The sequence below is a fragment of the Penicillium canescens genome (assembly GCF_028828765.1).
Source record: "Penicillium canescens strain IBT 15451 chromosome Unknown utg000004l_segment0_segment0, whole genome shotgun sequence".
Lineage (NCBI taxonomy): Eukaryota > Fungi > Ascomycota > Eurotiomycetes > Eurotiales > Aspergillaceae > Penicillium > Penicillium canescens.
In genome coordinates this window covers 2,730,239-2,754,177 of record NW_026703966.1, presented here as the reverse complement: position 1 = coordinate 2,754,177, position 23,939 = coordinate 2,730,239, and the positions used below count along the sequence as shown (strand labels likewise).

At 51.1% G+C, this 23,939-nt stretch overlaps 9 protein-coding genes across 9 annotated transcripts; 5 read left to right on the top strand and 4 right to left on the bottom strand.

Moving 5' to 3' along the window:
- Positions 1-168: 168 nt before the first annotated feature.
- On the top strand, positions 169-1,733 carry N7446_006408 (putative mitochondrial carrier protein). The gene is made up of 2 exons (XM_058515156.1): positions 169-441; positions 488-1,733. The coding sequence occupies exons 1-2, from the start codon at positions 204-206 to the stop codon at positions 1,597-1,599; spliced, it is 1,350 nt and encodes a 449-aa protein (XP_058372334.1). The 5' UTR covers positions 169-203; the 3' UTR covers positions 1,600-1,733.
- A 153-nt stretch (positions 1,734-1,886) lies between these two features.
- Positions 1,887-5,888, top strand: N7446_006407 (uncharacterized protein; the record flags this gene model as incomplete). The annotated part of the gene is given in 11 exon segments (XM_058515155.1): positions 1,887-1,981; positions 2,028-2,238; positions 2,287-3,268; positions 3,320-3,444; positions 3,462-3,706; positions 3,761-3,926; positions 4,038-4,667; positions 4,723-5,091; positions 5,144-5,271; positions 5,322-5,425; positions 5,479-5,888. The coding sequence occupies 11 exon segments, from the start codon at positions 1,887-1,889 to the stop codon at positions 5,886-5,888; spliced, it is 3,465 nt and encodes a 1,154-aa protein (XP_058372333.1).
- Positions 5,889-6,508: 620 nt separating this feature from the next.
- Positions 6,509-7,545, top strand: N7446_006406 (TMEM14 family protein). The gene is made up of 4 exons (XM_058515154.1): positions 6,509-6,582; positions 6,644-6,736; positions 6,805-7,159; positions 7,221-7,545. Exons 1-3 carry the CDS (start codon positions 6,546-6,548, stop codon positions 6,999-7,001), a joined length of 327 nt encoding a protein of 108 aa, XP_058372332.1. The 5' UTR covers positions 6,509-6,545; the 3' UTR covers positions 7,002-7,159; positions 7,221-7,545.
- Positions 7,546-8,093: 548 nt separating this feature from the next.
- N7446_006405 (GNAT family N-acetyltransferase) lies at positions 8,094-8,648 on the bottom strand (the record flags this gene model as incomplete). The annotated part of the gene is made up of 1 exon (XM_058515153.1): positions 8,094-8,648. One exon carries the CDS (start codon positions 8,646-8,648, stop codon positions 8,094-8,096), a length of 555 nt encoding a protein of 184 aa, XP_058372331.1.
- Positions 8,649-9,235: 587 nt separating this feature from the next.
- On the bottom strand, positions 9,236-12,368 carry N7446_006404 (uncharacterized protein; the record flags this gene model as incomplete). Its single annotated transcript, XM_058515152.1, has 2 exons — positions 9,236-10,736; positions 10,792-12,368. 2 exons carry the CDS (start codon positions 12,366-12,368, stop codon positions 9,236-9,238), a joined length of 3,078 nt encoding a protein of 1,025 aa, XP_058372330.1.
- A 520-nt stretch (positions 12,369-12,888) lies between these two features.
- Positions 12,889-15,346, bottom strand: hsp60 (chaperone ATPase HSP60). Its single transcript, XM_058515151.1, has 3 exons — positions 15,124-15,346; positions 14,884-15,025; positions 12,889-14,832 (listed from the first exon to the last, which is right to left on the bottom strand). The coding sequence occupies exons 1-3, from the start codon at positions 15,229-15,231 to the stop codon at positions 13,316-13,318; spliced, it is 1,767 nt and encodes a 588-aa protein (XP_058372329.1). The 5' UTR covers positions 15,232-15,346; the 3' UTR covers positions 12,889-13,315.
- A 1,285-nt stretch (positions 15,347-16,631) lies between these two features.
- On the bottom strand, positions 16,632-18,513 carry N7446_006402 (uncharacterized protein; the record flags this gene model as incomplete). Its single annotated transcript, XM_058515150.1, has 2 exons — positions 16,632-17,953; positions 18,129-18,513. 2 exons carry the CDS (start codon positions 18,511-18,513, stop codon positions 16,632-16,634), a joined length of 1,707 nt encoding a protein of 568 aa, XP_058372328.1.
- Positions 18,514-20,340: 1,827 nt separating this feature from the next.
- Positions 20,341-20,676, top strand: N7446_006401 (ATP synthase subunit epsilon family protein; the record flags this gene model as incomplete). The annotated part of the gene is made up of 3 exons (XM_058515149.1): positions 20,341-20,372; positions 20,422-20,536; positions 20,602-20,676. 3 exons carry the CDS (start codon positions 20,341-20,343, stop codon positions 20,674-20,676), a joined length of 222 nt encoding a protein of 73 aa, XP_058372327.1.
- Positions 20,677-21,100: 424 nt separating this feature from the next.
- Positions 21,101-23,698, top strand: N7446_006400 (N-alpha-acetyltransferase 35, NatC auxiliary subunit; the record flags this gene model as incomplete). The annotated part of the gene is made up of 7 exons (XM_058515148.1): positions 21,101-21,197; positions 21,252-21,319; positions 21,388-21,528; positions 21,582-21,803; positions 21,856-22,311; positions 22,362-22,718; positions 22,775-23,698. The coding sequence occupies 7 exons, from the start codon at positions 21,101-21,103 to the stop codon at positions 23,696-23,698; spliced, it is 2,265 nt and encodes a 754-aa protein (XP_058372326.1).
- Between the last annotated feature and the right edge of the window lie 241 nt (positions 23,699-23,939).

Sequence of the window (23,939 nt, the reverse complement as noted above, 5' to 3'; positions counted from 1 at the left end):
AACATCTATCCCATCGAGGGCGCCATTGAAGTCTTCTTCGTTCTTTGTCGAAAGTTGCAGAAAGGAAGTTGTCACAGCTTATCTCCGACCGCCGCCACCCGTCAAACCCCGAAAAACTTCCCTTTCCCGGTGACGCATCGTCTTTCTTGTTTCTTGCTCTTGTTTCCGATTTTCCCTGTCTTTCTTTCTTTCTTTACAGATCGATGCCGATCGGATTGGATTACATTCCAAGCCAAGGTTCTCTTACCCAATTTGAGACCGAGATAAACGCTTCTCTAGGGTCGTCATGGACGTCTCGGTTTGACGAATCTACGACAATGGCCGCTACATCAGGGACGGGGTCACCCCTGGCCCCAGAGACGCCCTCCGCGAATGACGATATCACGGTGGGCCAGCGGATGATCTCTGCGACGGCGGGTAACATTTTGACTGGGTTACTAGGTAGGAGAGCTTCAAATCCGTGACTATTCAAGACTAACAGCTTCAGTAACACCTCTCGATGTCGTCCGAGTCCGTCTACAATCGCAATCCCAAATTCACAACACTTCTCCATACACTTCCCACACCACGCAAACCTTGAAAAATCTTCCCCCCAACCTCGGCATTACCTCTTGCTGCCGCGAAGTATTCTGGATCGGAAACGATGCCCAGATGTGCATGCTCGGACCTCATGCGACTGCAGTAGGCAGTACACCGCACCCAGCGATCGATTGTGCGATCGAGGAAACGCAGCGACGAACATTCACATCGACTCTGGACGGGCTACGGAAAATCGCACGCAATGAAGGCACATTGACACTATGGCGCGGACTCAGCCCAACTTTGATGATGGGAATTCCAGCCAATGTCATCTATTTTGCTGGATACGACTGGCTGCGCACGGATGACCGCAGTCCCATCAAGCAGCGACTCGGGGAAAGCGGCGCGCCATTAGTGGCAGGCTCTATCGCTCGAGTCGCGGCAGCGGCAGCAACCAGCCCATTGGAAATGTTCCGCACGAGACTGCAAGCGACCCCGGGGACGGGTGCGAACCACTTCAAGACCACCATTCGGGATCTGTACCACATGACGCAAGCCAAGGGATACAGCTCCCTCTGGCGCGGATTCACGCTTACAATGTGGCGCGACGTACCCTTCTCTGGCTTGTATTGGTGGGGATACGAGGAGGTGAAAAAGACTCTGATCACGGCGCGCTACCCACACCTCGCGGAGTCCGATGACAGACCACAGGAGACCACAACCCAAGCCTTCCTCGATAGCTTCATCTCTGGAGCTGTTTCAGGTTCCGTGGCAGCATTTGTTACCACACCCTTTGATGTCGGAAAGACGCGACAGCAAGTATTTCGACACTTGGATGATGGGGCTCTCACTGGCCCCCCGCGACCGGCGCTACACCCGGGCAAACTAGCGCCCGAGCAGCTCTCCCTTCCGAATTTCCTCATGCACATTTTCCGTGAAGAAGGTACCGCCGGTCTGTTCCGTGGCTGGACGGCGCGATGCCTGAAAGTTGCCCCAGCCTGCGCCATTATGATCTCGACCTATGAGCTTGGAAAGCGCATGGCTCGGGAGGTCAACGAACGTCGACTCTCTGACGCATGAAATATGCGCATATGCACCCTGTAAAATACTGCATGTGATCTTACGGTCGCTTTGGCGTTTTCGACATAGCTCATAGAGTAGCACTTGAGCTTTTGGTTTTACTGGAAATTTTGACGCATTTCTGTACATATACTTAATGGACATCTCTCTATCTCTATTGACTCATTTCCCCCTGCACAGCACAGCCAACTGGGTGAGGGTGATCGGGGCGCAGATGATCATCCGCCATGGCCCCATGAGGCTGAGAGCCCCCTGGCTTCTTTTAATTCCCCGCAGTTCTCATGAATATGTCCTCAAACAACATTATGACTTCAAGGCCCCGAACAGAGAACAGGCACTCGTGGTTCGAGCATATTGCGGTGGCAGGAGAAACCAACGTAGAGTAAGTATACGGATTGATCGGAGGATATCCAACTAACCGTTTATAGCATCGTCGCTGTTCCACCCATCGGCGCCTACCATAGAAAGACATGGACAGCCCATGGTGCCAAATCATCCTGGTTAGACACAGAATTGCTTCAACATCTGCCTCGCGCTCGAGTCCTTCTATACAACTATGGCGAACTCAATGAACACGATAAAATCGACTCTCTAGGTCAACAGCTGCTGAACCAACTCCTAAGTGAGCGGAAACATGATGTATGCCCCCGTTGACCATATTTGATCTATATCCTCATACCAAAATAGAGCTCCCGACGGCCAATATTTCTCATCTGCCACAGCACCGGCGGCCTCGTTGTGAAAGCCGCCCTGGCCCTGGCATCGCGGGCCGAGCCGAGTTCCCTACTCACGAGCTGCTACGGCATCGCATTCTTTGCAACACCGCATCAGGGGTCCACCTATCTCTCCGCTGAGGAGTATGCAACCAGTATCCGCCATGTGTTGCATCTGGAACACGAGAGTCCCCACGCTCTCAGAGAACAGTTCCGTCCCCGCCAGGAACGACTATGGCATCTGTCTAACCAGTTCAAGACCCTTTCCGCTGATATGAAGGTCTGGTCTTTTCTCGAGACTATTGACTCGACCATGCATGTTATTGACGCAGAGACCAATAATGTACTGGAATTTCATGTTCCCATTACCTCTATTCGGTCAGGATTACTGGATATCGAGCATGAGAAAGAAGTGCCCATGGCAACAGACCATGCAGGGACGGCGACATTCCACGGACAAGATTCAACTCGGGAGACATTCCTGAATGAGCTCAAGGAAGCTGTAACCATTGCAGTGGAGATATCGAGACATGAAGATACGCCGCTGGGCGTAGAAAAGAAAGTAATGGTCCAAATCAACGGTTTCTTCGAAGATACCGCGCTGGGTGTCAGTGACGAAAGTCCACTAAAACTATGGTCAACCAAGGTTTCTTTGGAAGACTACCTCTCACGAGGGCCATCAGCATGTCTCCGAGAAAGACTAGGTCGAGTCCAGCCCAGCGGCTTGGACGATTCATCCATCAGCAGCTTCGACAGTCCGCGCTCCTCATATATCGCCTCAGCATCAGACCCAGCTGAGCATCATGAGCACCATGAGGAAATACGCCCGTTGCGTCCACCCCTGCCGTACAGTCAAAGCTTTGAAGATGCGGCTCATCCATCGCCCAGAATTCATATTACTGAAGCGGCTATGGATGGTTATTTTGAGAGCCCGCCAGCTGAAAGTCCACCGCCAGGTCGCAAACAAAAAATCCAATCACGAAGGCTTTGGGACTTATTCCGCTGAGGTCGCGTTCGCATTCGCATCGACGGAGTGCTTCGGATAGTAGTTCTCAAGGGAGTAGTTCACGACCTGCCTCGTAAGTATAGTCTCTGCGGCCTTCCATCCTTCGGAGACATTAAGCTCTCGCTTGTATAAATAACCCTCAGCTCACGATCATTAGAAGCTCCACATCACCACCAAGGCAGTCCGCATTCCTGACGATTCCAAAGTCCACTCGAGACCGAATCAATCAAAACGCGGAGGCACCGGATATTCCTCGATCGGTGCCACGCTTTGATAGACCTGAACCTGACACCGAGAAACTTGTCTGGATTCATGTTCCTTATACCCATACCGGTTGGGTATCACAGGTTATCCGACGAGCGTGCCAGGATAGCCAAGATCCCAACTTGTAAGACCTGCCGTTTCATTGACAAGATCCCATGACACTAACCATACTTTGCAGTCTACGAAAATACATCAATGACAAGAATTGGTATCTTCGGCTCAACAGAGCCCGCCATCTTGAGCCTCATGCCCGTTTTGTCCGGCCGGCGTGCATTCATTCAAGGCAAATGGATATTTTACAGGGGACTCCAGGCGCCACAGAAGATCCCCAACTCGCTCTATATGTATGTTGACAAATCCCTATCCTCATACGAAAATGATGCTAACAAATACCTCACAGGTTCCATATGTGAGTACCCCTCCACCACTCACCTCGCTCTATACTGACCTGCCAGCTCCACTGGGACACATATCGCAACCTAATTCAACGACGGAAAGTAGTAGCAGACCGACTCCAACAAGGCCGATCCCGCCCAGTTCCAGGCCGAATCTCCAAAGCAAGCCTAGAGGCCCAACTAATATGGACGTACCTCGGCTGCGAGCCACCAGTCCATTTCAGACGCACCCTCGACCAATTCGGGTACCCGAACCTCCGCTCAACAATTGCACGCGATGATGACCAGATGCTATGGAAACGAACGCGCAGGCCAGCACGTATTGACGAGCAACTTAGACAGTATCTACAGTCAACTCAGGATGAAGGCGATGAATCGGAATATGGGGAGTTTATGGATGGGAATGTGTTGATGGTTGATCAGCTTTGGCTTTGGATTGTTGATTCGAAGACTGTCGTTACTTTCTTTCCAAATCAGGAGGCTACGACTTCTGAAGGGAAGCTGTTTGAGCAGTCTAATTTGCATAGTAGTATTTACAACGAGTTGAATGGGGATTTGGCGAGGAGATTTGAGACGGCTGGTGATTTGGCGGCGCTTATTATGTTGCATGCTGTTACTGTTCTTTTGGACAAGACTTTGCATCATGATTTGCAGGTACTGAGGATTTTTGAAGAGTCGATTAGTATTTTGGTGGGTTCTTTTGACTGGTGTTTTCTATGTGGTTGGTATTTGCTAACATGGGCAGACTGAGTCGGTCACGAAATCTTTCAAGCGCTTCCGCAATAGAGGCTTCACTAATCGTCCAGCGGACCACGATCGTACTAAAGATGGCAAGATTATGACAGCCGCTCAGCGAGACTACCGCGAACGTCAGGTTGCGAAACGGAATCGCGAAGATCTATCTGTTTTACTTGAACTACGGGATATCGAGGACGAGCTGTCCACCATACTCAAGCTACTCGATCAACAAGACACTGTTATCAAGAGTATGATCAAGTACTTTGACAGTAGAGGATATGGCAAGGTATTCCTCGACACAGCACAAGGTCGAATCGACGAATATCGTTCCCAGATTAGCGAGATGAAAGAAAATAGCCATCTAGCTCAGAAAGCAGTGAGTCTAATACCCGCAATCGATTTTCCAACACTAAATACTAATCCATCAGGTCGAAACTCTCCTCGATCTCAAACAAAAGCAGGCAAATGTTGACGAAGCCAAAATGGCCCGATGGCAGGCCGAAGTTACGCAGACCCAGTCGCGTGCAGTAATGGTGTTTACAATTTTCTCTGTAGTGTAAGTCCACTATTTCACCTGGAGCACCGCAAGGAATCTAACAAACCAAGATTCCTCCCACTATCATTCTTCACCTCGCTCTTCGGCATAAACGCCCGAGAATGGAGCGGCCAGGATACAAACCTGAAACTAGGCCAGATGCTCAAGATAGCAGGTATGCATTACTTCCAAGTCCAAGTCCATACCTATATTAACATAGATCTACAGCACCATCCTCCTTCGCAATAATATTCCTCTCCCTCCTGCTAGCGTTCAGCGAAACCCTGCGCGAAGCAGTCTCCAAATCCCATAAGATAAGCATAGGCCTGGTCAAAGAATTTATCCTGCACCCCGTCAAAACAGGCCTGCATTGGGAGGCAATCACGCAAAGAATGCCTGATATGGTTGTTCCAGAGAACTCGAGTTTGAGGAAGCGGTTTGATGATTATCTGGGGTATGGGCGGAGAAATATGCAGCTTGATGAGGATATTTGGCAGAGGTGGCAGGAGGATCGGTTGGGTATTGGGTCTGGGGCGCTTGGGGATGGGGTTTGGAAGGGGAAAGGGAAGGGGATTGGGGGAGAGAAGAAGACGGGGAGGCATTCGGAGGGTATTAGGACTGGTAACGGTCAAGTTTAGATTAAATGCGTATTTTCTGTTGTCTTCTTAGGTGGGTGTTTTGCACCTGTGTATTTTAACTATGATTCTTCGTTTATTAATGGGAAAGGTTGGGTACGTGTACCTACCTAGCTAAGTATAGAGTGGGTGCTGCTGTGAACCCGAAAGTTCTACCCCGTGGATACCATCGCCTCTCTCTCTCGGACATTAGGATATCTTTCAGGGAACTGGTCTAGCTGTGTGTGAACCGACGCTCTGATGGCACGATAATGGAAGTACGCCTGCATGGCGTGAGAACAAGTGTAAGTAGAAGGGCGCGCGGTGGAAGGTTTAGGGAGATATCCCATTTCAATTAATTTAAGGCATGCTATTTCAACAGGCGGACCCGGTTTTAAACCCACTAGACGCCATAATTGTTCTACCTATTCACACATTGTGTTGGTATAGATCATTTCACTCCCCGATGAGTAAGCGGAGAGAGGGTCGAGTAGCCAATGATATCGATTGGTTCTGGTAAGAATGGAGCCTCGGCTCCATTGGGACTAGTCTCCCTGGACACCTCTCAGGGGGTTAGCCCCGGATCCCTCCGGACGGTTGCATGCTTAAATGAACCTTGACACCAGAATTGAAGGTTGTCACCCCAAACTCTCTCGTTTCCTTTATTAGGTCTCTGTCATTATGGCTGAACATCCTTCTTTTACCCTTGCCGCCCTCCGTAAGTCATCCCGGTGCGTGGATCGAGTGCAAGTTACTGATTATTTATGACCAAAAATCAGTGCCTGCAGGAGGTGTCTTTGGATACATGCGGACCCGCTCAGCACCCTCGTTGATCGCAGGTGTTGGCCTCGGACTCTCATATGCATACTCCGGTAAGTTCGAATCAAGCAGTACGCCATTATAGGCAGCAATCGACCACCCAAGCTGACCAAATCGCCAGGTTATTTGATTAAAGAGAATCGTGACTACGGCACCGAGCTTGCCTTGGGAAACAGCGTACTCCTGCTGGGCTCTGCAATCCCTAGGATCATTAAAACGGGGGCTAAGGCCCCTGTGCCTTTGGCACTCGGTGCCACTGGCTTATTGGCATCGTACTACTACCAGAAGAAGGTCAGAGAATTTCGATTTGGGGTCTAGTATTTACAATGTCAACCAAATTTGGCATTCTGGTCGCGGATGCCTGGACCCTTGAAGTATCGTTTACGGAGGTCGCGGGGCCATAACGGAAGCGATTCAGTCGATGGTCGAGGGATTCCAAGGAGGCAACCAAAAACGGATTGCCAATCTTGGCCGTGGTGAGTTCAAACCCTCTTTGTTTCTATTGCAGCCCCAAAGGCTTACGCTCTATACCGTTAGGGGTCGGTCCTTCCGTCAAACCGGAGGATCTAGCATTTTTCTTTGAGATCCACCGATCGACCGCTTCATGATCGTTTGAGTGTTCTGCTTGTGTGAAACTATTCATGATAACAAGTAATCTCTGCTCTTAATTTTGATACATGCGCGCTGTAATATGGATTGATAGCCTTTTATGATACCATGGAAACCACATGGATAAGGTAAATCCGGAGAGTTAATGTTGAAGTGCCCTTATTTAACCAAAAGCCCTGTACTATCATCGAGTCAGTAATGATTTACATCAGGTCTATAGCGTGATACTGCCGTCGTCTTTGGCAAAAAGGGCATTCGATATCAATCACTAGAGCATTTCCCTTAAGACTATAGCACCCTTACATACATAAAGGAATTATCATCACTGGCCAGCAACGCTTATTGCAAGAGCAAACAGGGTAAGTATGCCTACACTGATTTCTTCATTGGCTCTAACCAGGATATGACTATAATTACCAAAGCCAGGGAAAGACAAAACGAATGATGTGATAACTTGGATACTTACAAGACGATAGACATTCAAATATCTCTTCTGAAACCACTGCTAGGTTTTCCGACATTCATTTACTTCATAGTAAGAACCGACGACGTCGTAGATTATAGCCCAGACGCAGCTCAGACCTGCCTGCTATTTGGAAACCGAACAATGTCAATACCAAGCAAGACAAAATAACATAAAGTGATACAAACCGACACTTGATCCAGAGCTCCTAACAAGCAAAACAAAAAGAACCCCTCACAACAAAAAGATGTGAATTACTAACCAAACATGTAATTTCAAAGCTTCCACAAACTACACCACTACCACCGCCACACCATATCCCAAACCATTCCTAACTCTCAAACACCCTTCGAAACCCCCTTCTCAAACTCAACAAAACAAAGCCCATCGGGCAATTCCAACTTCGCAAACTTCTCCCGAGGAAAAGGTTCCGTCTCGCCCGTCTCCACATACCCGCGTCGAGCATACCAAGCCCTAAGCTGCACACGATCCGAAAGCGCATTCAAACTAAGCCTCTCAACACCCCAAACGCGAATACAGTAATCCTCCCCATAATCCAGGATCTGACGGCCGCTACCACCGCTGGCATGTGCTGGGGTGACGGCGAGCAGGGCGAGGCGGCCTATGTCTCCCGCGCGTTTCGAGACGCTGATTGTTCCGACTAGGTTTTCATGGTTGGTCTTGTTATTGTCGGTTGTGAATGCGAGTAGCATTTCGCTGTCGGGTATGGTAAGGATGGTTTTTATCTCTTCGGTTGAGATGCTGAATGTTGCTGATAGCCCTAGATTGTCTATCCAGCCTGGGCGGGTGTCTTGGGCGCGGAAGGCGGATTCGATTAGGGTTTGGAGTTGGGGTGCATCTTCTGTTGTTGCCGTGCGGAATTGGAGTTGCATTTTGGTGGATTAGGTGGGTTGGGATGGTTTGGGGGGTGGCTTTTTGCCCCCTCTCTGCTATATCAGGATAAATATGAGCAGGATTTCCTATGTTATATGTATTTATGTAGGCTTCATGGCGCGATGCAACGGTGTAATCGTAAGGGCGGGATGTCGTGGGAAAGGCGGGTGCGGGATTTTTGTGTAGCTTTAGCGCTTACTTCGAGGTCACTTGATATCAACAACTAGAGGGAATGAGAAAATTGGTTTTGAGAAATAAATCATAGCATTGAACGCAGATGTCTCGTGTACTGCTGGAGATCTGTTTTCGGGGATGGAAGTACACCACATACGCCAGGTTGTTTATAATTGCTTCCTGCATCCCAAGCGAACACCAAATCGAATGATAAAGTAGAAAGAGAAAAGAAATATTGTGAAATACACAAACAGTAGATAGCTCATTGGAACCTGGTAAACAAATATTTAATGACGGGGGTATTTGAACAAAAAGAGAGAATGAGAAACGTAGATCCGGGGACCTGAGAGATGAAAGGAATGGGTGTGTCGAAGAGAAGATCAAGAACACAAACAGCAGAACAGACAAATCCTCACCCCTCAATAACGGGCAAAGACGCAAGATTCATCGCAGAGCACTTAAGAATGGTCTGCATCATGCGACTGGCATCCAACGGCTTTGAAAGATAATCGTCCATACCGGCCTGGATACACTTATCCCGATCCCCAAGCATAGCATGCGCGGTCAACGCAATAATAGGAGTGCGTGGCAAGGCATTCATCTTCTCATAGTGTCGGATATTGCCGGTAGCCTCGAACCCGCCCATGACAGGCATCTGGACGTCCATGAGAATAACATCGTAGCGATGTTGCTTGACCTCATTGACGGCCTGCAGACCATTTTCAACGACTGTAACGTTGTGGTTGAATTTTTCCAGGATGCGTACCGCCACCTTCTGGTTCACATCGTTGTCTTCTGCTAGGAGGATTGCTAGTGAGCGTGTATATCCTGATGGTGTGCGGGTTGAGCGGTTTCCTAGGGCTGGAAGAATTCCGTTCCAGAGGTCGATTGGTCGGCAGGGGACTGTTATGTAGGAGGCTATGCCTAGCTCGCCGGCTGTGCGGAGGGTGAGGGTGACGTTTTGGGCTGTTATGACCAGTGGGATTGGTTGGAAGGTTGAGTGGGCGCGGAGCTTTGCTGCGATTTCGAGGTTTTCGATGAGGATAGCGTCGAAGGAACCGCCCCATTCGCTTTGGAATTGGCCATTTTCTAGCTGCTCTTCCGTGACGATCAGCGGATCCAGGCCGAGTTCCATTAGGAGCTGGGCGATTGGGAAGCTGCGGGCGAGACCGTGGTCGAGGAAGAGAACACGTCGGCCACGATGTGGGAGGAGTTGCTCTGAGAAGCTTGGTGGAGGTGGTGCGACTTTCACTCGACAAGTAAAGGAGAACGTACTGCCTTTGTCTACAGTTGAGGTCACCCAGATATCTCCGCCCATGAGGGAGACTAGGCGTTTTGAGATGGCGAGGCCGAGGCCTGTTCCGCCGAACCGCCGTGTCATTGATCCGTCTGCCTGTTGGAACTTATCGAAGATGAGACCGAGTTTGCTCTCTTCGATGCCGATTCCGGGGTCACAGACTGAGAATTGGAATGCTGTCTCATCGGGTTCGCATAGGCTGTCGTCCACTCGCTTGATGGCCACTTTGATATCACCGTTGTCGGTGAATTTGATGGCATTATTGACGAGGTTGAGCATAACCTGACGTAATCGATATGCATCTCCAATGAGGAAATCGGGGACCTCTCCGTCTACTGTGTACACCAGACCCAATGCTTTCTCGTTGGTTTCCACGGTGAGAGCTTTCAATACACTAAACACAGTGGACCCCAGGCTGAAAGGCATCTTTTCGATCATCATATGATTTGCCTCGATTTTAGAAATGTCGAGGATATCATCAATGATAGTCAACAGGCTGATGGCGAGGCCATGGACCATCTTGAGTGTTTCTCTTACAGAGGCTTGCAGTTCGTCGGTGTCCAGTGCCAAGCTTGAGAGCCCGATAATGCCGTTCATTGGAGTCCTGATCTCATGACTATATGGCAGTTAGCATGAGTGAACAGATTACAATTCAGAAAATTTTGACTTACCTCATATTTGCCAGGAATTCAGACTTGCTCCGATTCGCCAACTCGGCCGCTTCACGCGCAGCAGTATTGCGCTGAATGCTATCCCGCAAACTCGAAATCATCTTATTGATCTTTTGTTTCAAGTCATCCATCTCTCCTGAAGCCGAGACAGTTATCAATTTGGTAAAATCACCACTCATCGCCGCCTCAGTAATCTCTCCAAAGGCACGAACCTGTGAGGTCAGGTTATCAGCCATAGTATTGACGTCTTCACTGATCGACCTCCAGATTCCATGCGACCCAGCAACATTCGCCTGTCCACCGAGTTTTCCACGGACTCCCACGTCCCTCGCGACGCCTTTGAGTTCCTGTGCAAACCCTCCTAAGCCATCCACCATGCTGTTGATTGTTTCTTTCAGTGTCAAAATTTCACCCTGGGCGTGGACTTCAATCTTGGTACTCAGGTCGCCACGAGCAATGGCCTGGGTGACATTTGAAATTTGTCGCACCTGGAACGTGAGGTTCTGAGCCATGGTGTTGACATTATCGGTCAAGTCTCGCCAGCGACCTTCAACATTCTCGACCTGCGCCTGGCCACCAAGTGTGCCGTCCGTACCAACTTCGCGTGCAACACGGCTAACTTCAAACGCGAACTGATTCAGCCGGTCAACCATCGCGTTGATCGTAAGCTTCAGATCCAAGATCTCGCCCTTAGCATCGGCAGTAACCTTCTTCGTAAGATCACCACGAGCAACAGCGGTAGTCACATCAGCAATCTCACGAACCTGCTGCGTAAGATTCATAGCCATGCGATTCACATTGTCGGTAAGGTTTTTCCAAGTCCCCTCAACACCATGCACAACAGCCTGACCACCAAGCACACCATCCGACCCAACCTCCCTCGCAACACGACTAACCTCAAACGCAAACTCCCTTAACTGATCGACCATTGAATTGATAATATTCTTCAACAACAAAATCTCACCCTTGCAATCCGCCTGCACCTTGCGCTGCAGATCACCCTTGGCAACCGCCGTCGTGACAGTAGTGATATCCCTCACCTGAGTAGTAAGATTGTTGGCCATGGCGTTAACATTGACAGTAAGCTCATGCCAAATGCCCTGAATACCCTCAATCTTCGCCTGACCACCAAGCACACCCTCAGTCCCAACCTCCCTAGCAACCTTCGAAACCTCCTGACTAAACACCTGCAACTGATCCATCATGGTATTAATAGTCTGCTTGAAGGTACCAATGTCAGGCGACATCTCGAGCGGATGCATGCGAGCCCGCTGCGACAAATCACCATGCGCAACCTGCGTGATGATCTCGCCGATCTCCCGCAATTCCTTCTGGAACGCTTCATTGATGTGGGTGTGTTTGCGGAGTTCGTTGCGGAGGTGTGTACATTCGTGTTCGGTGGCTGCGATGGAGGAATGCGATTCGCGACGGTAGATGAGTTCGTCGACGATTAGGGAGATGAATTCGCGTGGGACGGAGATCTCGGGACTTTGTTGGTGTTGCAGGGCTGCCCGGGCTTGCATCAGATCTGCGTCGCTAACCAGTGCCGGCCGCGCCATGTCCACCATGGTTGCCATCTTGGCGATCGAGGCTGGATTGGAGGTTTGGTTTTGGTCCGGTGTGTTTTCATGTAATGCGGCTAGTGAGGATTAGCGATGGGACTGGGACTGTTGCACTGGACGGGGATGGCTTGTACAGGATGGTATGGACCCCACGGGTGATGTTGCTTGGCCAGCAATATAGAATCGTAGGCACTTTATGCATTCCCAGTTGCAGTTTCAGAGGGAGAGATCGGGAAAGTGAAGGATACGGGAAGAAGGAAGAAGGAAAGGACAAGATATCCCCGTACCCACCCGCGTCAGGTAGCTTTCACTAGTCTGGTCCTTATTTTCCTGTCGCAGGAAGACATGTTCACATAGCCCAGTTCCCCCTCATACCAGTGTTTTGGGTCTAGACTCAAATGGGCGCAATGGCTTGCTGCACGGCATCATTTGGTCCATATAGCCGATCTTATAGGCCAATGGGATGACGCGGCACGGGGCTTCGTCGACTTCACGGGCTTCGTGGGCTTCGTGGGGAGGAATTTGAACGTGAACATTTACGATCTATAACATTTGAGGGTCTTAGAACCAATCTCGGAACACATGTCGATCCTGCTGATCGAGTCTGAGAGCCAAGACGATTTGCTGCTGCTACATTGGTGTCAGACGGAAATTACTTCCGGCCAATCGAGACAGGATTCGAGCGCACTGCAAGGGACTCGTAATGGAACTGCATCAGATGGAGTTCATTGATGGTATACATGATATAGTACAGATGTGGAACTCTTTTGTCAGGCTCCAAGAGGGGAGATGGGAGAGGGAGAACAGTCCATGAGAATACAGGTATAGAAAAAGGCAAAAAAACAACACCAAGTAGAGACACAAGAAAAGACATTACACAGATTCAAGTAGTATCAGAACAGGCTACGATGCAAAGACGCTCGATGGTAATTCTTCAGAGGATGGGGGAAGGGTCAGAGGCTTTAGAACATGCCGCCGCCCATGCCGCCCATACCACCCATACCACCCATGCCACCGCCAGGGGCGGCGGGGCCCTTCTCCTCAGGGGCCTCGACAATGGCGACCTCGGTGGTACCGAGGAGGGAGGCAACACCGCTGGCGTCAACCAGAGCGGTGCGGACAACCTTCAGGGGGTCGACGATACCGGCAGCGATCATGTCAACGTACTCGCTCTTGGAGCTGTCGTAGCCGCGGTTGAAGTCCTTGGCGTACTCGTCAGTCAACTTGCCGACAATGACGGAGCCTTCGAGACCAGCGTTCTCAACGATGGTGCGAGCGGGGCGGGTGATTGCGCTCTTGATGATGCTAACACCGAGCTGCTGGTCGAAGTTGGCGGGCTTGACGTTACCGAGACCGTTGGCGGAGGCCTTGAGAAGAGCGGTACCACCACCGGGGAGAATACCCTCCTCAACGGCAGCGCGGGTGGCGTTCAGGGCGTCAACGACTCGGTCCTTCTTCTCGCCGACCTCAACCTCCGAGGCACCGCCGACCTTGATGACGGCAACACCGCCGGAGAGCTTAGCGAGACGCTCCTGGAGCTTCTCCTTCTCGTACTCGGAGGTGGTGGGGTCAGCCATGACACCACGGATCTGCTCGCAGCGCTGGGTAATGTTGTCCTTGCTGCCCTCGCCGTTCAGGATGATGGTGTCCTCCTTGGTGATGGTGATAGCTCCAGTGGAGCCGAGCATGTCGGGGGTGAGCTTCTCAAGCTTGATGTCGAGCTCATCGGTGAAGACGGTTCCGTTGGTGAGAATAGCGAGATCACCAAGGATGCTCTTGCGGTTGTCACCGAAGCCGGGGGCCTTGACGGCGGCGACCTGAAGCTGACCACGGAGCTTGTTCAGGATGCAAACGGCGAGAGCCTCACCCTCAATGTCCTCGGCGATGATGACCAGAGGGCGGCGGAGAGTAGTGGAGGCCTCAAGGGCGGGGAGGATGTCCTGGACAGCGGAGATCTTCTTCTCGGAGAGGAGGATCAGGGGCTTCTCAAACTCGACCTTCTGGGACTTGGGATCGGTAATGAAGTAGGGGGAGGTGTAGCCGCGGTCGAAGCGCATACCCTCGGTGACTTCGAGCTCATCCTCCAGGGTCTTGCCCTCCTTGACGGTGATGACACCCTCCTTGCCCACCTTCTCCATGGCGGTGGAGATGAGCTTACCGACGTGGGTGTCACCGTTGGCAGAGATGGTAGCCACCTGGGCAATCTCCTCACCGGTGGTGATGGGGCGCTTGTTGGCCTGGAGGTAGTCGACAACGGCCTCAACAGCAGCCTGGATACCGCGGCGGAGATCCATAGGGTTGCATCCAGCGGCGACGTTCTTGACGGTCTCGGAGAAGATGGCACGGGCAAGGACGGTGGCAGTGGTGGTACCGTCACCAGCAAGCTCGTTGGTCTTGGAAGCGACATCCTGGAGGAGGCGGGCACCGAGGTTCTCGAACTTGTCCTGAAGCACGATAGCCTTAGCGACGGTCACACCGTCTAGGGTTTGTTAGCCGTCGGATGTCTGATTGTCGGAAACGAAATCCTTACCCTTGGTGATCTTAGGGGATCCGTAGGGGGAGTCAATGAGGACATTGCGACCCTTGGGACCGAGTGTGGAGGTAACAGCCTTAGCAAGAGTGTCGACGCCCTTGAGAAGGCTTGCACGAGCCTCAACGCCGAACTTGAGCTCCTGGTTGTTGTTAGCAAGGTACGGTAAATGACTCCGGGATTGATGGAAGACAAGCCGACCAACGGAATTGGTAGAACTTCCATCCCAATTGAACGCACCTTGTGAGCAAAACGCTGCTGCTGGAGGTTGACAGTCGAGCGGGCGAAAGGGGCGCGCTTGGAAGCGGCCGAGAGGACAGAAGTCCGGGCGGAGAGAGCGCGCTGCATGGCTATGGAAACAGATTAAAAGGAATTAAGGGAGAGAGGAATATGAAATCAACCCAGAAGAAGTATGGGGTTGGGAGGAGATGGAAGAAGAGAAGAAAGCTGGGGAGAGATGAAGCCAAAGTCTCGAAAATTTTCCCGGATCCCCAGAGCTTGGCGGAAGAAACAGCTAGAACATCACGTGATGTCCCGAGGGTATCTCGGGAGAACGGCAGTAGAAAACTGCAGATGTAGTAGATTATATATGGAGTAGATAAGGAGATCGAGGGAGATCAGTATGCTCTTCTAATTTTGATTGTATCATATGTATTGCGCTATAATCATCAAGCTGCTTATATCTTTGATGTTCGCAAGTTATATACCTCGGGAACTTACTCCGGCTTTCGGCCTGTACAAACTAACTCTGTGCGGCAATATATAGCGATGTCCCATTGTCAACTATATAAATGCCTCCAACGTGTTTAAGGGTATCTCCTGTGGACTTTTCATTTATCTTCCTTGTATGAACTTTCTAATCAAGCCAAAACCGTTTGGATATCCTAGACCGGCACCAAACACCTTCATAGTGCATGCATTGAAGTCCACGGTTACATGTTCATGGTAAACCATAAATTGAGTCACACAGAGAGGTGGTTGTACACCCGTACTTATGCAGTGACTAAATGAAAGATTTGGCTTATTGGACTGCAGGATATATGTATATAAGTCGGGAGCTCGCCCGCCATTTTTCCACGAAGGATCGGGATCAAGCCAACTGGAACATTGAATATTCCCCGCAAGTGGATTGCGTCTAGATTTTATGCTTCATATGTATAGCTCTTGGCCTTGAATGCGGCTGAATTTCGGCTCAGCTCGGAATCAGCTCGGAATCATTACCGATCTTAGTTTTAGTATTACAGGGCTAATAATCGCTCGACCAAAATGTACCTACTAGTCCACTATGTGAGCTGAAAGCCTACCAAAGTCTGGGTATACCAACAACCGCAATACCGCATATACTATCTAACGTCGCCAAGCAGGTAAGTCATGCAGATGAAACGGCTACAGTTCTTGGAATTGCGTTATTTCCCGCTTAGTTGCGACCTTGCTAATGAGCGGCCACTAGATCAGTACTACGATACTATGACTTGGGACGGGGAAACAAATTTTGGAAATACCATTTGGCGCGGGCACGAACCCCCTATTAGGCGCCGAGCACGAAGCCCTATCTCGGGACCCCCGAAGGGGTCCAATGGTAGATACAGATCTGATGATAGAAAGCCCACCCGATGAGAGCTTGCCACACCCTCACCGGGTGGCAGCTAGACTGGGCGCCAGATAAGAGTGACGAAAATTAGGACCGTAGTCCTCTGAAAACTGAAATTGGACCGAAGTCCACCACGACGAGAGTCAGGCCAGAGAAATTACTCTTGGTTCTCCCCCTCGGGCACAAACCACTTGCAGTGGGAAGGCGAGGGCACCGAGTACTCCTCCTCATCCTCCTGCTTCCAAGTAATCTCCTCCGCGGGGCGCACCACCGGGCGGCGGGGGCCCAAGGTCGCGGCCAGCTCCTGCTCAGCGCGGAAAGCTAGCTCGTTAACGGACGGGTACCGATGCGCATCGCGCTGCGCCACGAACGGAAGCCACGCGTCGGGACCAAGGGAGGTGCGTGGGGCGTAGTCCCAAGGCATCCAGGCGTTAGTGGTGTTTGGGTCAACCCAAGAGCCAGGCACGGAAGAGGCGGCAGGAGCATAGGGGTGCTCAACTGCGTAGCGGCTCTCAGATGGAGCGGAAGTACCAAGAGAAGGAGACCAGGCGGCGGGATAAAGGCCAAGGTGCACGGCGCCCTGAGAAACAGGCGTAGCCCGCTGGCTCAAGAGGCTGTCGTTGCCCAAGTTGCCGTGTCCAGGATAATAATCGCCAATGATAACACGACCAGGAGTAGCAGTAGCGCGAGTGGCAGGAGTACGACCAGAGCCGGAAGCCCACTCACTGGCAGGAACATGAGCAGCGCCGGCGGCAAACTGACTAGCAGAAATACGGGCAGAACCATAATCCGTGACGGGATGGGAATCAGTGCTGGCTGCGGCGATGCTGGGCACACGGAGACGAACGATGTTGGACTGGGTGGTAGTTCCGGTAACCTCACTGTCGTTGATATAACCATTAGCATTGTTCACAAGTTCATCTTCTTCATCCTCGTTATCTGCATCAGAACCGAAACTGCGTAGCCAGGCAGCACCTGTACATAACAGTTTCTCCCCAGCTTCAGGGCTAGTCTCTTTGAAGTTGTTCTCAGGACGATCAGAGGAGTTGACTAACCTAGTGTTTGCAATGCGTCCGTCGGCGTTGGACGCAGCACGGCGGGAAGTAGAAGTAGAACCCTTGACGGCGTTCTTGGCATTGGCGGAAGTCTTCTTGCCAGGCTTTCCACGCTTCTCGGGAGTCTCGGGAGTAGCATCACGGGCACGCTTGTTGGACTTCTTGTTCACCTGCTTAGGAGTCATGGTCTCGGATCGCTCAGTGGTGCTGCCACCATTCTTTGGCTTGCGGATGGGGCTAGGAGGCTCCAAAGATCCTCCACGGCGCGCAAGGCGAACCTTGGAGAGGTGCTGGCTAATGGCTCCCGTGGTGGTGTGAGGAACTTGCTCACACATCTTCTTGGCGATGTTCTTCCACGGCAGCTTGACCTTGTCCTTCTGGCAAATGTAAGTCAAGCAGAGGAGGAGATGGATATCAACATCGTCTGTTCAGATCAAAGAGTCAGCCCAAGTTCACAACGTCTTTCCATCAACACAACACGCGCAGATTTTTGGATGCATGCAGATTCCCTCACATGCATAAATCCGGATCGACAACACCGGCAATAATACAGAAAAGAAACCTAACTGAAAAGCGACACTAAAGAAAATAATACATACCAGACCATCTGACCAGACCCCGGTTCTTGCGGTTTGGGCGAGCCTTGGGGCCGGGAGGAGCATTGCCCTCCTGCTCCTCGCCATCCCAGTCACTCTCCTCATCGGTACTGTCCGCATCATCATTCAGAGGGGACTCCTCGGCCTCTCCGGACTCATCGACGTCGGGTTCCTGCTTGATAGGGGGTTGTTGAATTGGCTGAGCCTGATTAGGATTCGCCAGCCGAGCCCGCGTAGCCTGCCGGGTTTGCAGAGCCCTGGCATTGGCCTTTTGCATGGCAGCGGCAGTCGCAGTCTGGTATTGGAGGCGAAGTCGATCGGCCTCGGCCTTGTTGTCGGCCTCAGCCTTCTTCTTGTCGGCGGCTTTCTTCTTCTTTCCGCCAGCCATGATGGGTGGTGATTCTCGGTTTCGATCTGATGCCAGCAGCCATGGTTAGCAATTGTTCATGAAAGGATCAAACGTAATGTATGGTGAATGTGTGGGAAAGTATGGGGTCAAAGGAACATGGCAACAATCGCAGTTACGATCGGACATCCAACAAAAAGTGCAATCATCCCATGAATAGGCCAAACAATGCCAGCGGCACCAGAAGGCACAGAATGAGCCCTAATAGGTGGCGCGCCATTGATGCAGAGCTTATTCAAGCTCATGCCAACCATTTGCCAGCCACAGGAAACAGAACAGCAAGGATAGCAAGGTCCCAAAGCAATGATGACTTGAAAGCTTCCACTGTGCCGCTGGAGTATACCATGAAGCTGCCCAGATGGTGGCACAGTGTACAAAATGCAAAGTCTCAAGCTTGTTTGCATGACCGCCGAAAGACAGCCCGAACAACCAGCGAAATTATGCAAGCTTGTGAGGCTCAGCGTGAACGCTGAGACAACGTGGGCTTGAAACTCCAGAGACCGGCCATCAAAATACCCCGCCATGAGCTCGCGCAGAGCGCTTGCCCATGATTGGGAACTGCGACTGAATGATTGACCACAGGCTTGCAGAGACTGCTAGCTGGATCTTGGGCTGGGGTAGATGCAGATGGGGAAGCACGTGCAAATTGCGATAGTGAATGTGCGAGATCTCGACTATGCAATGGAGGATGAGGATGGGAAGAAGGGTTCAATGAACAGCGACAGCAAGGTCTACACGTGGTAGTCATGCCTGACTGCCACGAGCAAGCCAACATACTTGACCATCGACAGCGTGATCAACAGATCGTTGTGATACCGATGTGCAAGATGTGGCGATGCCAAAGAGCAGGAGGATGGTGATGATGGGAATGAAAGTACGTGCATGAAGGAGATGGGCATCACGATACCTTGAGGAGATGAATGCAACTTACCTGTTGCTTGAAGCTTGAAAGCGATCGACGGTGTGTACGTCGAAAGGAAGGGGGCGCGTATACCCAGAACGCGAGGGAATGGTGAAGGGTGAGAGAAAGAGAAAGGAGAGTGAGAAAGTTTTGGATCGATGGGATTTATGCCGGGGGGAGGTCGAGCACTTTCAAAAAGCTGACCAGATGTGAGGGCGGTCTCTGCAATATTTGCTTCGAGCGAGCTTGGGTATGGGACGTTCGACCTCGAGGCTCAACACGTATACTTCAGGCGTGTCCCAGACTTGGATTGCAACGTTTCGTGCCCACCGCGAGATACAGTAGATAAACGGAATCTCGCAATCGCCTTTTGGAACAACATTCTCAACAAGAAGTTTTGCTTTGTAGGCCCTCAGATGGTTACTTTAGTTGAGGATTGCAACCAACAGGCAGATTGAAGTGCTGAAAGTTGATTATTTTGATAGAACGTTCCGCGATACTTCGACGCTTTCCTCACGGGAACGACCTGCATTATAATATTGGTCACGCAACGCCGCCAAGATAAGTAAAGCTTCTGAATTTTTCCCGGTATCGTAGCAGAGGGCCATTTACTTTATGATGCAAAGAAAAATACTTATTCTGGACATGGTTGTGTTGGCAATTGCTGTTAAAACGGTTCTTGGCGTCCGGAGGTAAAGGCATAGTCGAAGTTGTCGTTAGGGCTCGGAAAGCGGGTGATATCGCCGCCCTCACACCCACACGTGACTCGTCATATGCACGTGATTTACAGGGCGGTGAGAACCGGCATTATTGATCTCATCCCGATACTCCGAGTTCGAACGTTTCCAAACTCACCCGAACCGTTTTTACCCCTTCAATCAACCCATTCACCTCCCATCCGCCTCAAAATGACTGCTGCCTGGAAAGCCGCCGGTTTGACGTATGGATCCACGGCAACCCACGTAATTGAATGCTAACTCGGACTTTAGCTACAACCGCTACCTGGCCATCGCCGCCCGCACCGTGCGCCGCTCTCTCAAGGAAGAGGCCCGCCTCGCATCTGAGCGCCGCGGCCAGATGGACCTCCGTTTCGCCAAGTGGGAGGTTAGTGAACTGCTTCAGCTCCATTTCGGTCCGAATCACAGCTAACAAGTTCATGTTATGAACAGAACGGCAAGCAGGGTGAGGTTCGCTCGCTCGCCCAGGCCAACGACGCTGCCCTCGCCCAGGCCGCCGAGAAATAAGCTATCTTCGCCCGTGAAACGAGAGAATGGAGCTTTTGAGGGATGGATGGCTCGAGTGTGACGGACTTGGGCCAGTTTTGGGCCCGGAGAGGCATTGAACTGTACATGTGTAGCAATATCGGTCTGTCTGGTTGGACAGAGCGTAGAAATCGCACTCGTCTTTGATTTTATACGATGTATAAATTCGTCGCATAGTTCCCGTAAGATATTCATATACTGCCCGAAGTGTGATGGGTTTGATGTCGCACGTCACCATAAGGGCCCGGTTATCGACTGCCCGAATCGCTTTTTCCTCCGCTCACAGTCCCCCACCCTCCCCCTCGATTCGCCGAATTACCTCGAACCCGTCCTGCGGAGCTTTAAATCATTGTCCACGCGAGGATAAGTCGCCAGTGGACTGCAGATCCTTGGATTTTCCTCTGTGATGCTGCCGAACAATGAGGTTCGCGTTCCCCGTCCGCGGGTCGTTCAGTCCGCGGTGCCGCGCGACATCACCGCTGAATTTACAGACGCCGCCTCCAGTAAGTCTTTTCCTCTGGAAACATATCTTCATCTCTAATTACCTGTTGTTATAGAGCTACATGGTGGCCAGCTCGTGAAAGATGAGATGTTCACGCTATTCGAGGCCGTGGGCGCATTGGAGGTGCGTCAGCTTTCTCACCGAGTGTGAAACATACGAGATTGCCACTGACGACGGTCGATTCGATACAGATTATGGACTCCAAGATGGATAGCGGCTATATTGCACCCGGCGAAAATCTTGCGCAGGCGCTAGAAGACAACTACGATGTACGACAGCCATTGACCCCAGAGGAGATTGTGGGCTTGATGGACCAGTTGCTGTGCCATGAGGTGGGAATAAATCCACGTTTGCAATGACGACGCAGTTGCTGATATGATTACAGGTGGCATGGCATAAGGGACACCCTCTGTCGCAGACTCTCTTCACGTCCATCTACCTCGACAGATTATTGTGGCCAGTACCTAGGACGATGGAGGACGCTCGTTTTGACCGTGTTCCAAGTGATTCGCCTTTAGTCGGCCTTGTGCTGCGAGCTTATTGTCTTGCCCTGGTTAAGGCATGCGACCTGGTCCATGCTCGGGTGACCACTGAATATTATTATGAAGTGAGTCGGCTGGTTACTAGCCCGACTGTTGCTAATCTCATTTGCCATTTAGGAAGAGGACTTCGTCAGTCAACTCTACAACCGGAACCTGCTATCTGCGTTCGACATCTCCCACTTCCACCGTCTGCTGGACCAGGCGGTTGCCTGGGTTGGAGACCAGACGGATATTGATGAGAAGCTCAAACAAGCTATCCGATGCAGGCTACTGTTCCGACACGAGCTCCTGTCTGCATTAGATCAAGATCTTGAAGTTCTCGAAACCAGATCGACGGAGAACTTTGCGTCATGTATCGCTCAACTGGGACCTCTGACCGAGTCTGTCTCATTAGGGAAGCCAGTGCCAGAGGCTTTCAGCTTAAAAATCCAGCGCAAGTTGGCGAGCACCGTGCCGCCTCGTCCAATGGTGCACATCAGCCATGATGATGCCCTGGCTCATATGAAACGGTTGTGCCAGGATGCGATAGATATGCAGCAGATGCTTGACTATCGCGGTCCCAGCAATTTTAAGGTATGTGCTTGCAAAAGTTCATTATGGATTTGTTCTGACGAATGTACTAGACTGCTGTCTGGACCTTGCTTTCAAGAAAGCCGCAACCCTCAATCTACATTCGCTGTCTCCTTCAAGCATTGATCGTTAGCAATATGACCATTCTGGGCACCGTGCCTGTCAAGGACTTCTTATTTGATGACTTGGCGGAACTTGTCCTGCCTGCGAGTATACTACTCGAGGCCAACATCGATGAAGTTGAAATGCCTTCCGATCCTCGGTTCCAGATTGCACAGAAGATGGATGGCTTCCTAAAACGATTCGCTCAGCCATTCGTGGATACCGTGCGATGTGCCTGTCTCAACCGTTGTCGTGTCAGGCGGACAATTTGCCATACCATCGTCGATTGGGATAATTTGCAAATGGAGGTCAGTCATTCCCTCTTTTCTTTCGACAACTGGCTGTCATACTAATATTAAAACAGGCGGAAGAACTTGACCTCGAGCTTCGTACATTGAGCGCAGAGCCACCATTGCAATTCCAAGGCGGCGAGCCGACCTGGTCTTTCCCACTGAGCAGCTGGGCATACAACCAAAAGCTTGTCCATTTTCGACTCATTCTCCAGATGGGCTTTGAGCTCTCGATCTATTCCCCAGAAGAGCTACCGGGCATGTACTGGTATCTATCACATGTCTGCTCAACACACCTCGGCCACATTGATCGCATTCGCACGTTCACGGTTGCTGCACGAAAACGAGACCTGATGTCTGCTGGCACGCGCACAGGAAGCTCTTCGCAAAAGGCTTCCGCATTCCACAAATCATTCCATGCTCTGGAGAGACTGACCACCCACATAATTGCGGTCGATGCCTTTGCAATTGCCTTGCATGCATTGTACGTGGTGCTGGCTCGGCACAATGTGCTCCCGTCCGCCTCTTCCTCCCAGGCATATTCCAGCGACCGCCTCCGCTACGAAATCCGCATGAAGCCATTTATTCCCATTACTTTGCCAGAGCTTGTCCCTTACGATGAATACAAGCGCGAGGCGGCCCTCGAGGGTGATTCTGATATCACCATCCTGGAGCGCGCTTCCAAGGCAATCACTGAAGCGAGAAAGGCATGGGAGGCCACCCTTGCCAACGGTGCATTCATCGACGATCCCTCCGCTCCGACTAAGGCGGTTCCTGTAGCCATTGAAGAGGACTGGAAGCGTGATGTCAAGGATACCATGCGTGCCTGCATTGGCACCAGTCTGACCATCGAGGCGGTTAAAAAGGCACTCGCGGCCTCTTCTGATGAGAGCAAACCTCTCAACTTGGATGTTGTTGTTCCTGAAGTTGGCTCGAAGTCTCGATGGCATGATTGGTGGGTGGTTCCCCAGGTTTCAGAGAAGAAGTCGCAGTCTTGAAAAGATAACTGTGGGTAGTTGGCGTAGCTCGGCATCTCCGAGCGGTGCTGCGCTTTCAAGCCTATAGCCATTGGAGAAATCCTCAGTAGTTATAAGTGTACCAGTGATACCTTTTCATTATAGAAAATTATGACTTGATGCATCTCTTCACCTAACAGATTTTCCGTATGGGAGTTATGGGAACGACATCGCCCAATGAGAGTTAGCAGCTTTAATTGCAGTATATGTAATCCATTCGGGA

What these genes read in the sequence shown, in the direction of transcription:
- N7446_006408 (XM_058515156.1), top strand. Translation starts at nt 204, where the DNA reads ATGCCGATCGGATTGGATTACATTCCAAGCCAAGGTTCTCTTACCCAA. An exon ending in CATTTTGACTGGGTTACTAG is followed by an intron (nt 442 to 487) that starts GTAGGAGAGCTT and finishes TAACAGCTTCAG; the next exon opens with TAACACCTCTCGATGTCGTC.
- N7446_006406 (XM_058515154.1), top strand. Translation starts at nt 6,546, where the DNA reads ATGGCTGAACATCCTTCTTTTACCCTTGCCGCCCTCC. An exon ending in TTTTACCCTTGCCGCCCTCC is followed by an intron (nt 6,583 to 6,643) that starts GTAAGTCATCCC and finishes ACCAAAAATCAG; the next exon opens with TGCCTGCAGGAGGTGTCTTT. An exon ending in ACTCTCATATGCATACTCCG is followed by an intron (nt 6,737 to 6,804) that starts GTAAGTTCGAAT and finishes CCAAATCGCCAG; the next exon opens with GTTATTTGATTAAAGAGAAT.
- hsp60 (XM_058515151.1), bottom strand. Translation starts at nt 15,231, where the DNA reads ATGCAGCGCGCTCTCTCCGCCCGGACTTCTGTCCTCTCGGCCGCTTCC. An exon ending in AGCAGCGTTTTGCTCACAAG is followed by an intron (nt 15,026 to 15,123) that starts GTGCGTTCAATT and finishes AACAACAACCAG; the next exon opens with GAGCTCAAGTTCGGCGTTGA. An exon ending in ATCCCCTAAGATCACCAAGG is followed by an intron (nt 14,833 to 14,883) that starts GTAAGGATTTCG and finishes AACAAACCCTAG; the next exon opens with ACGGTGTGACCGTCGCTAAG.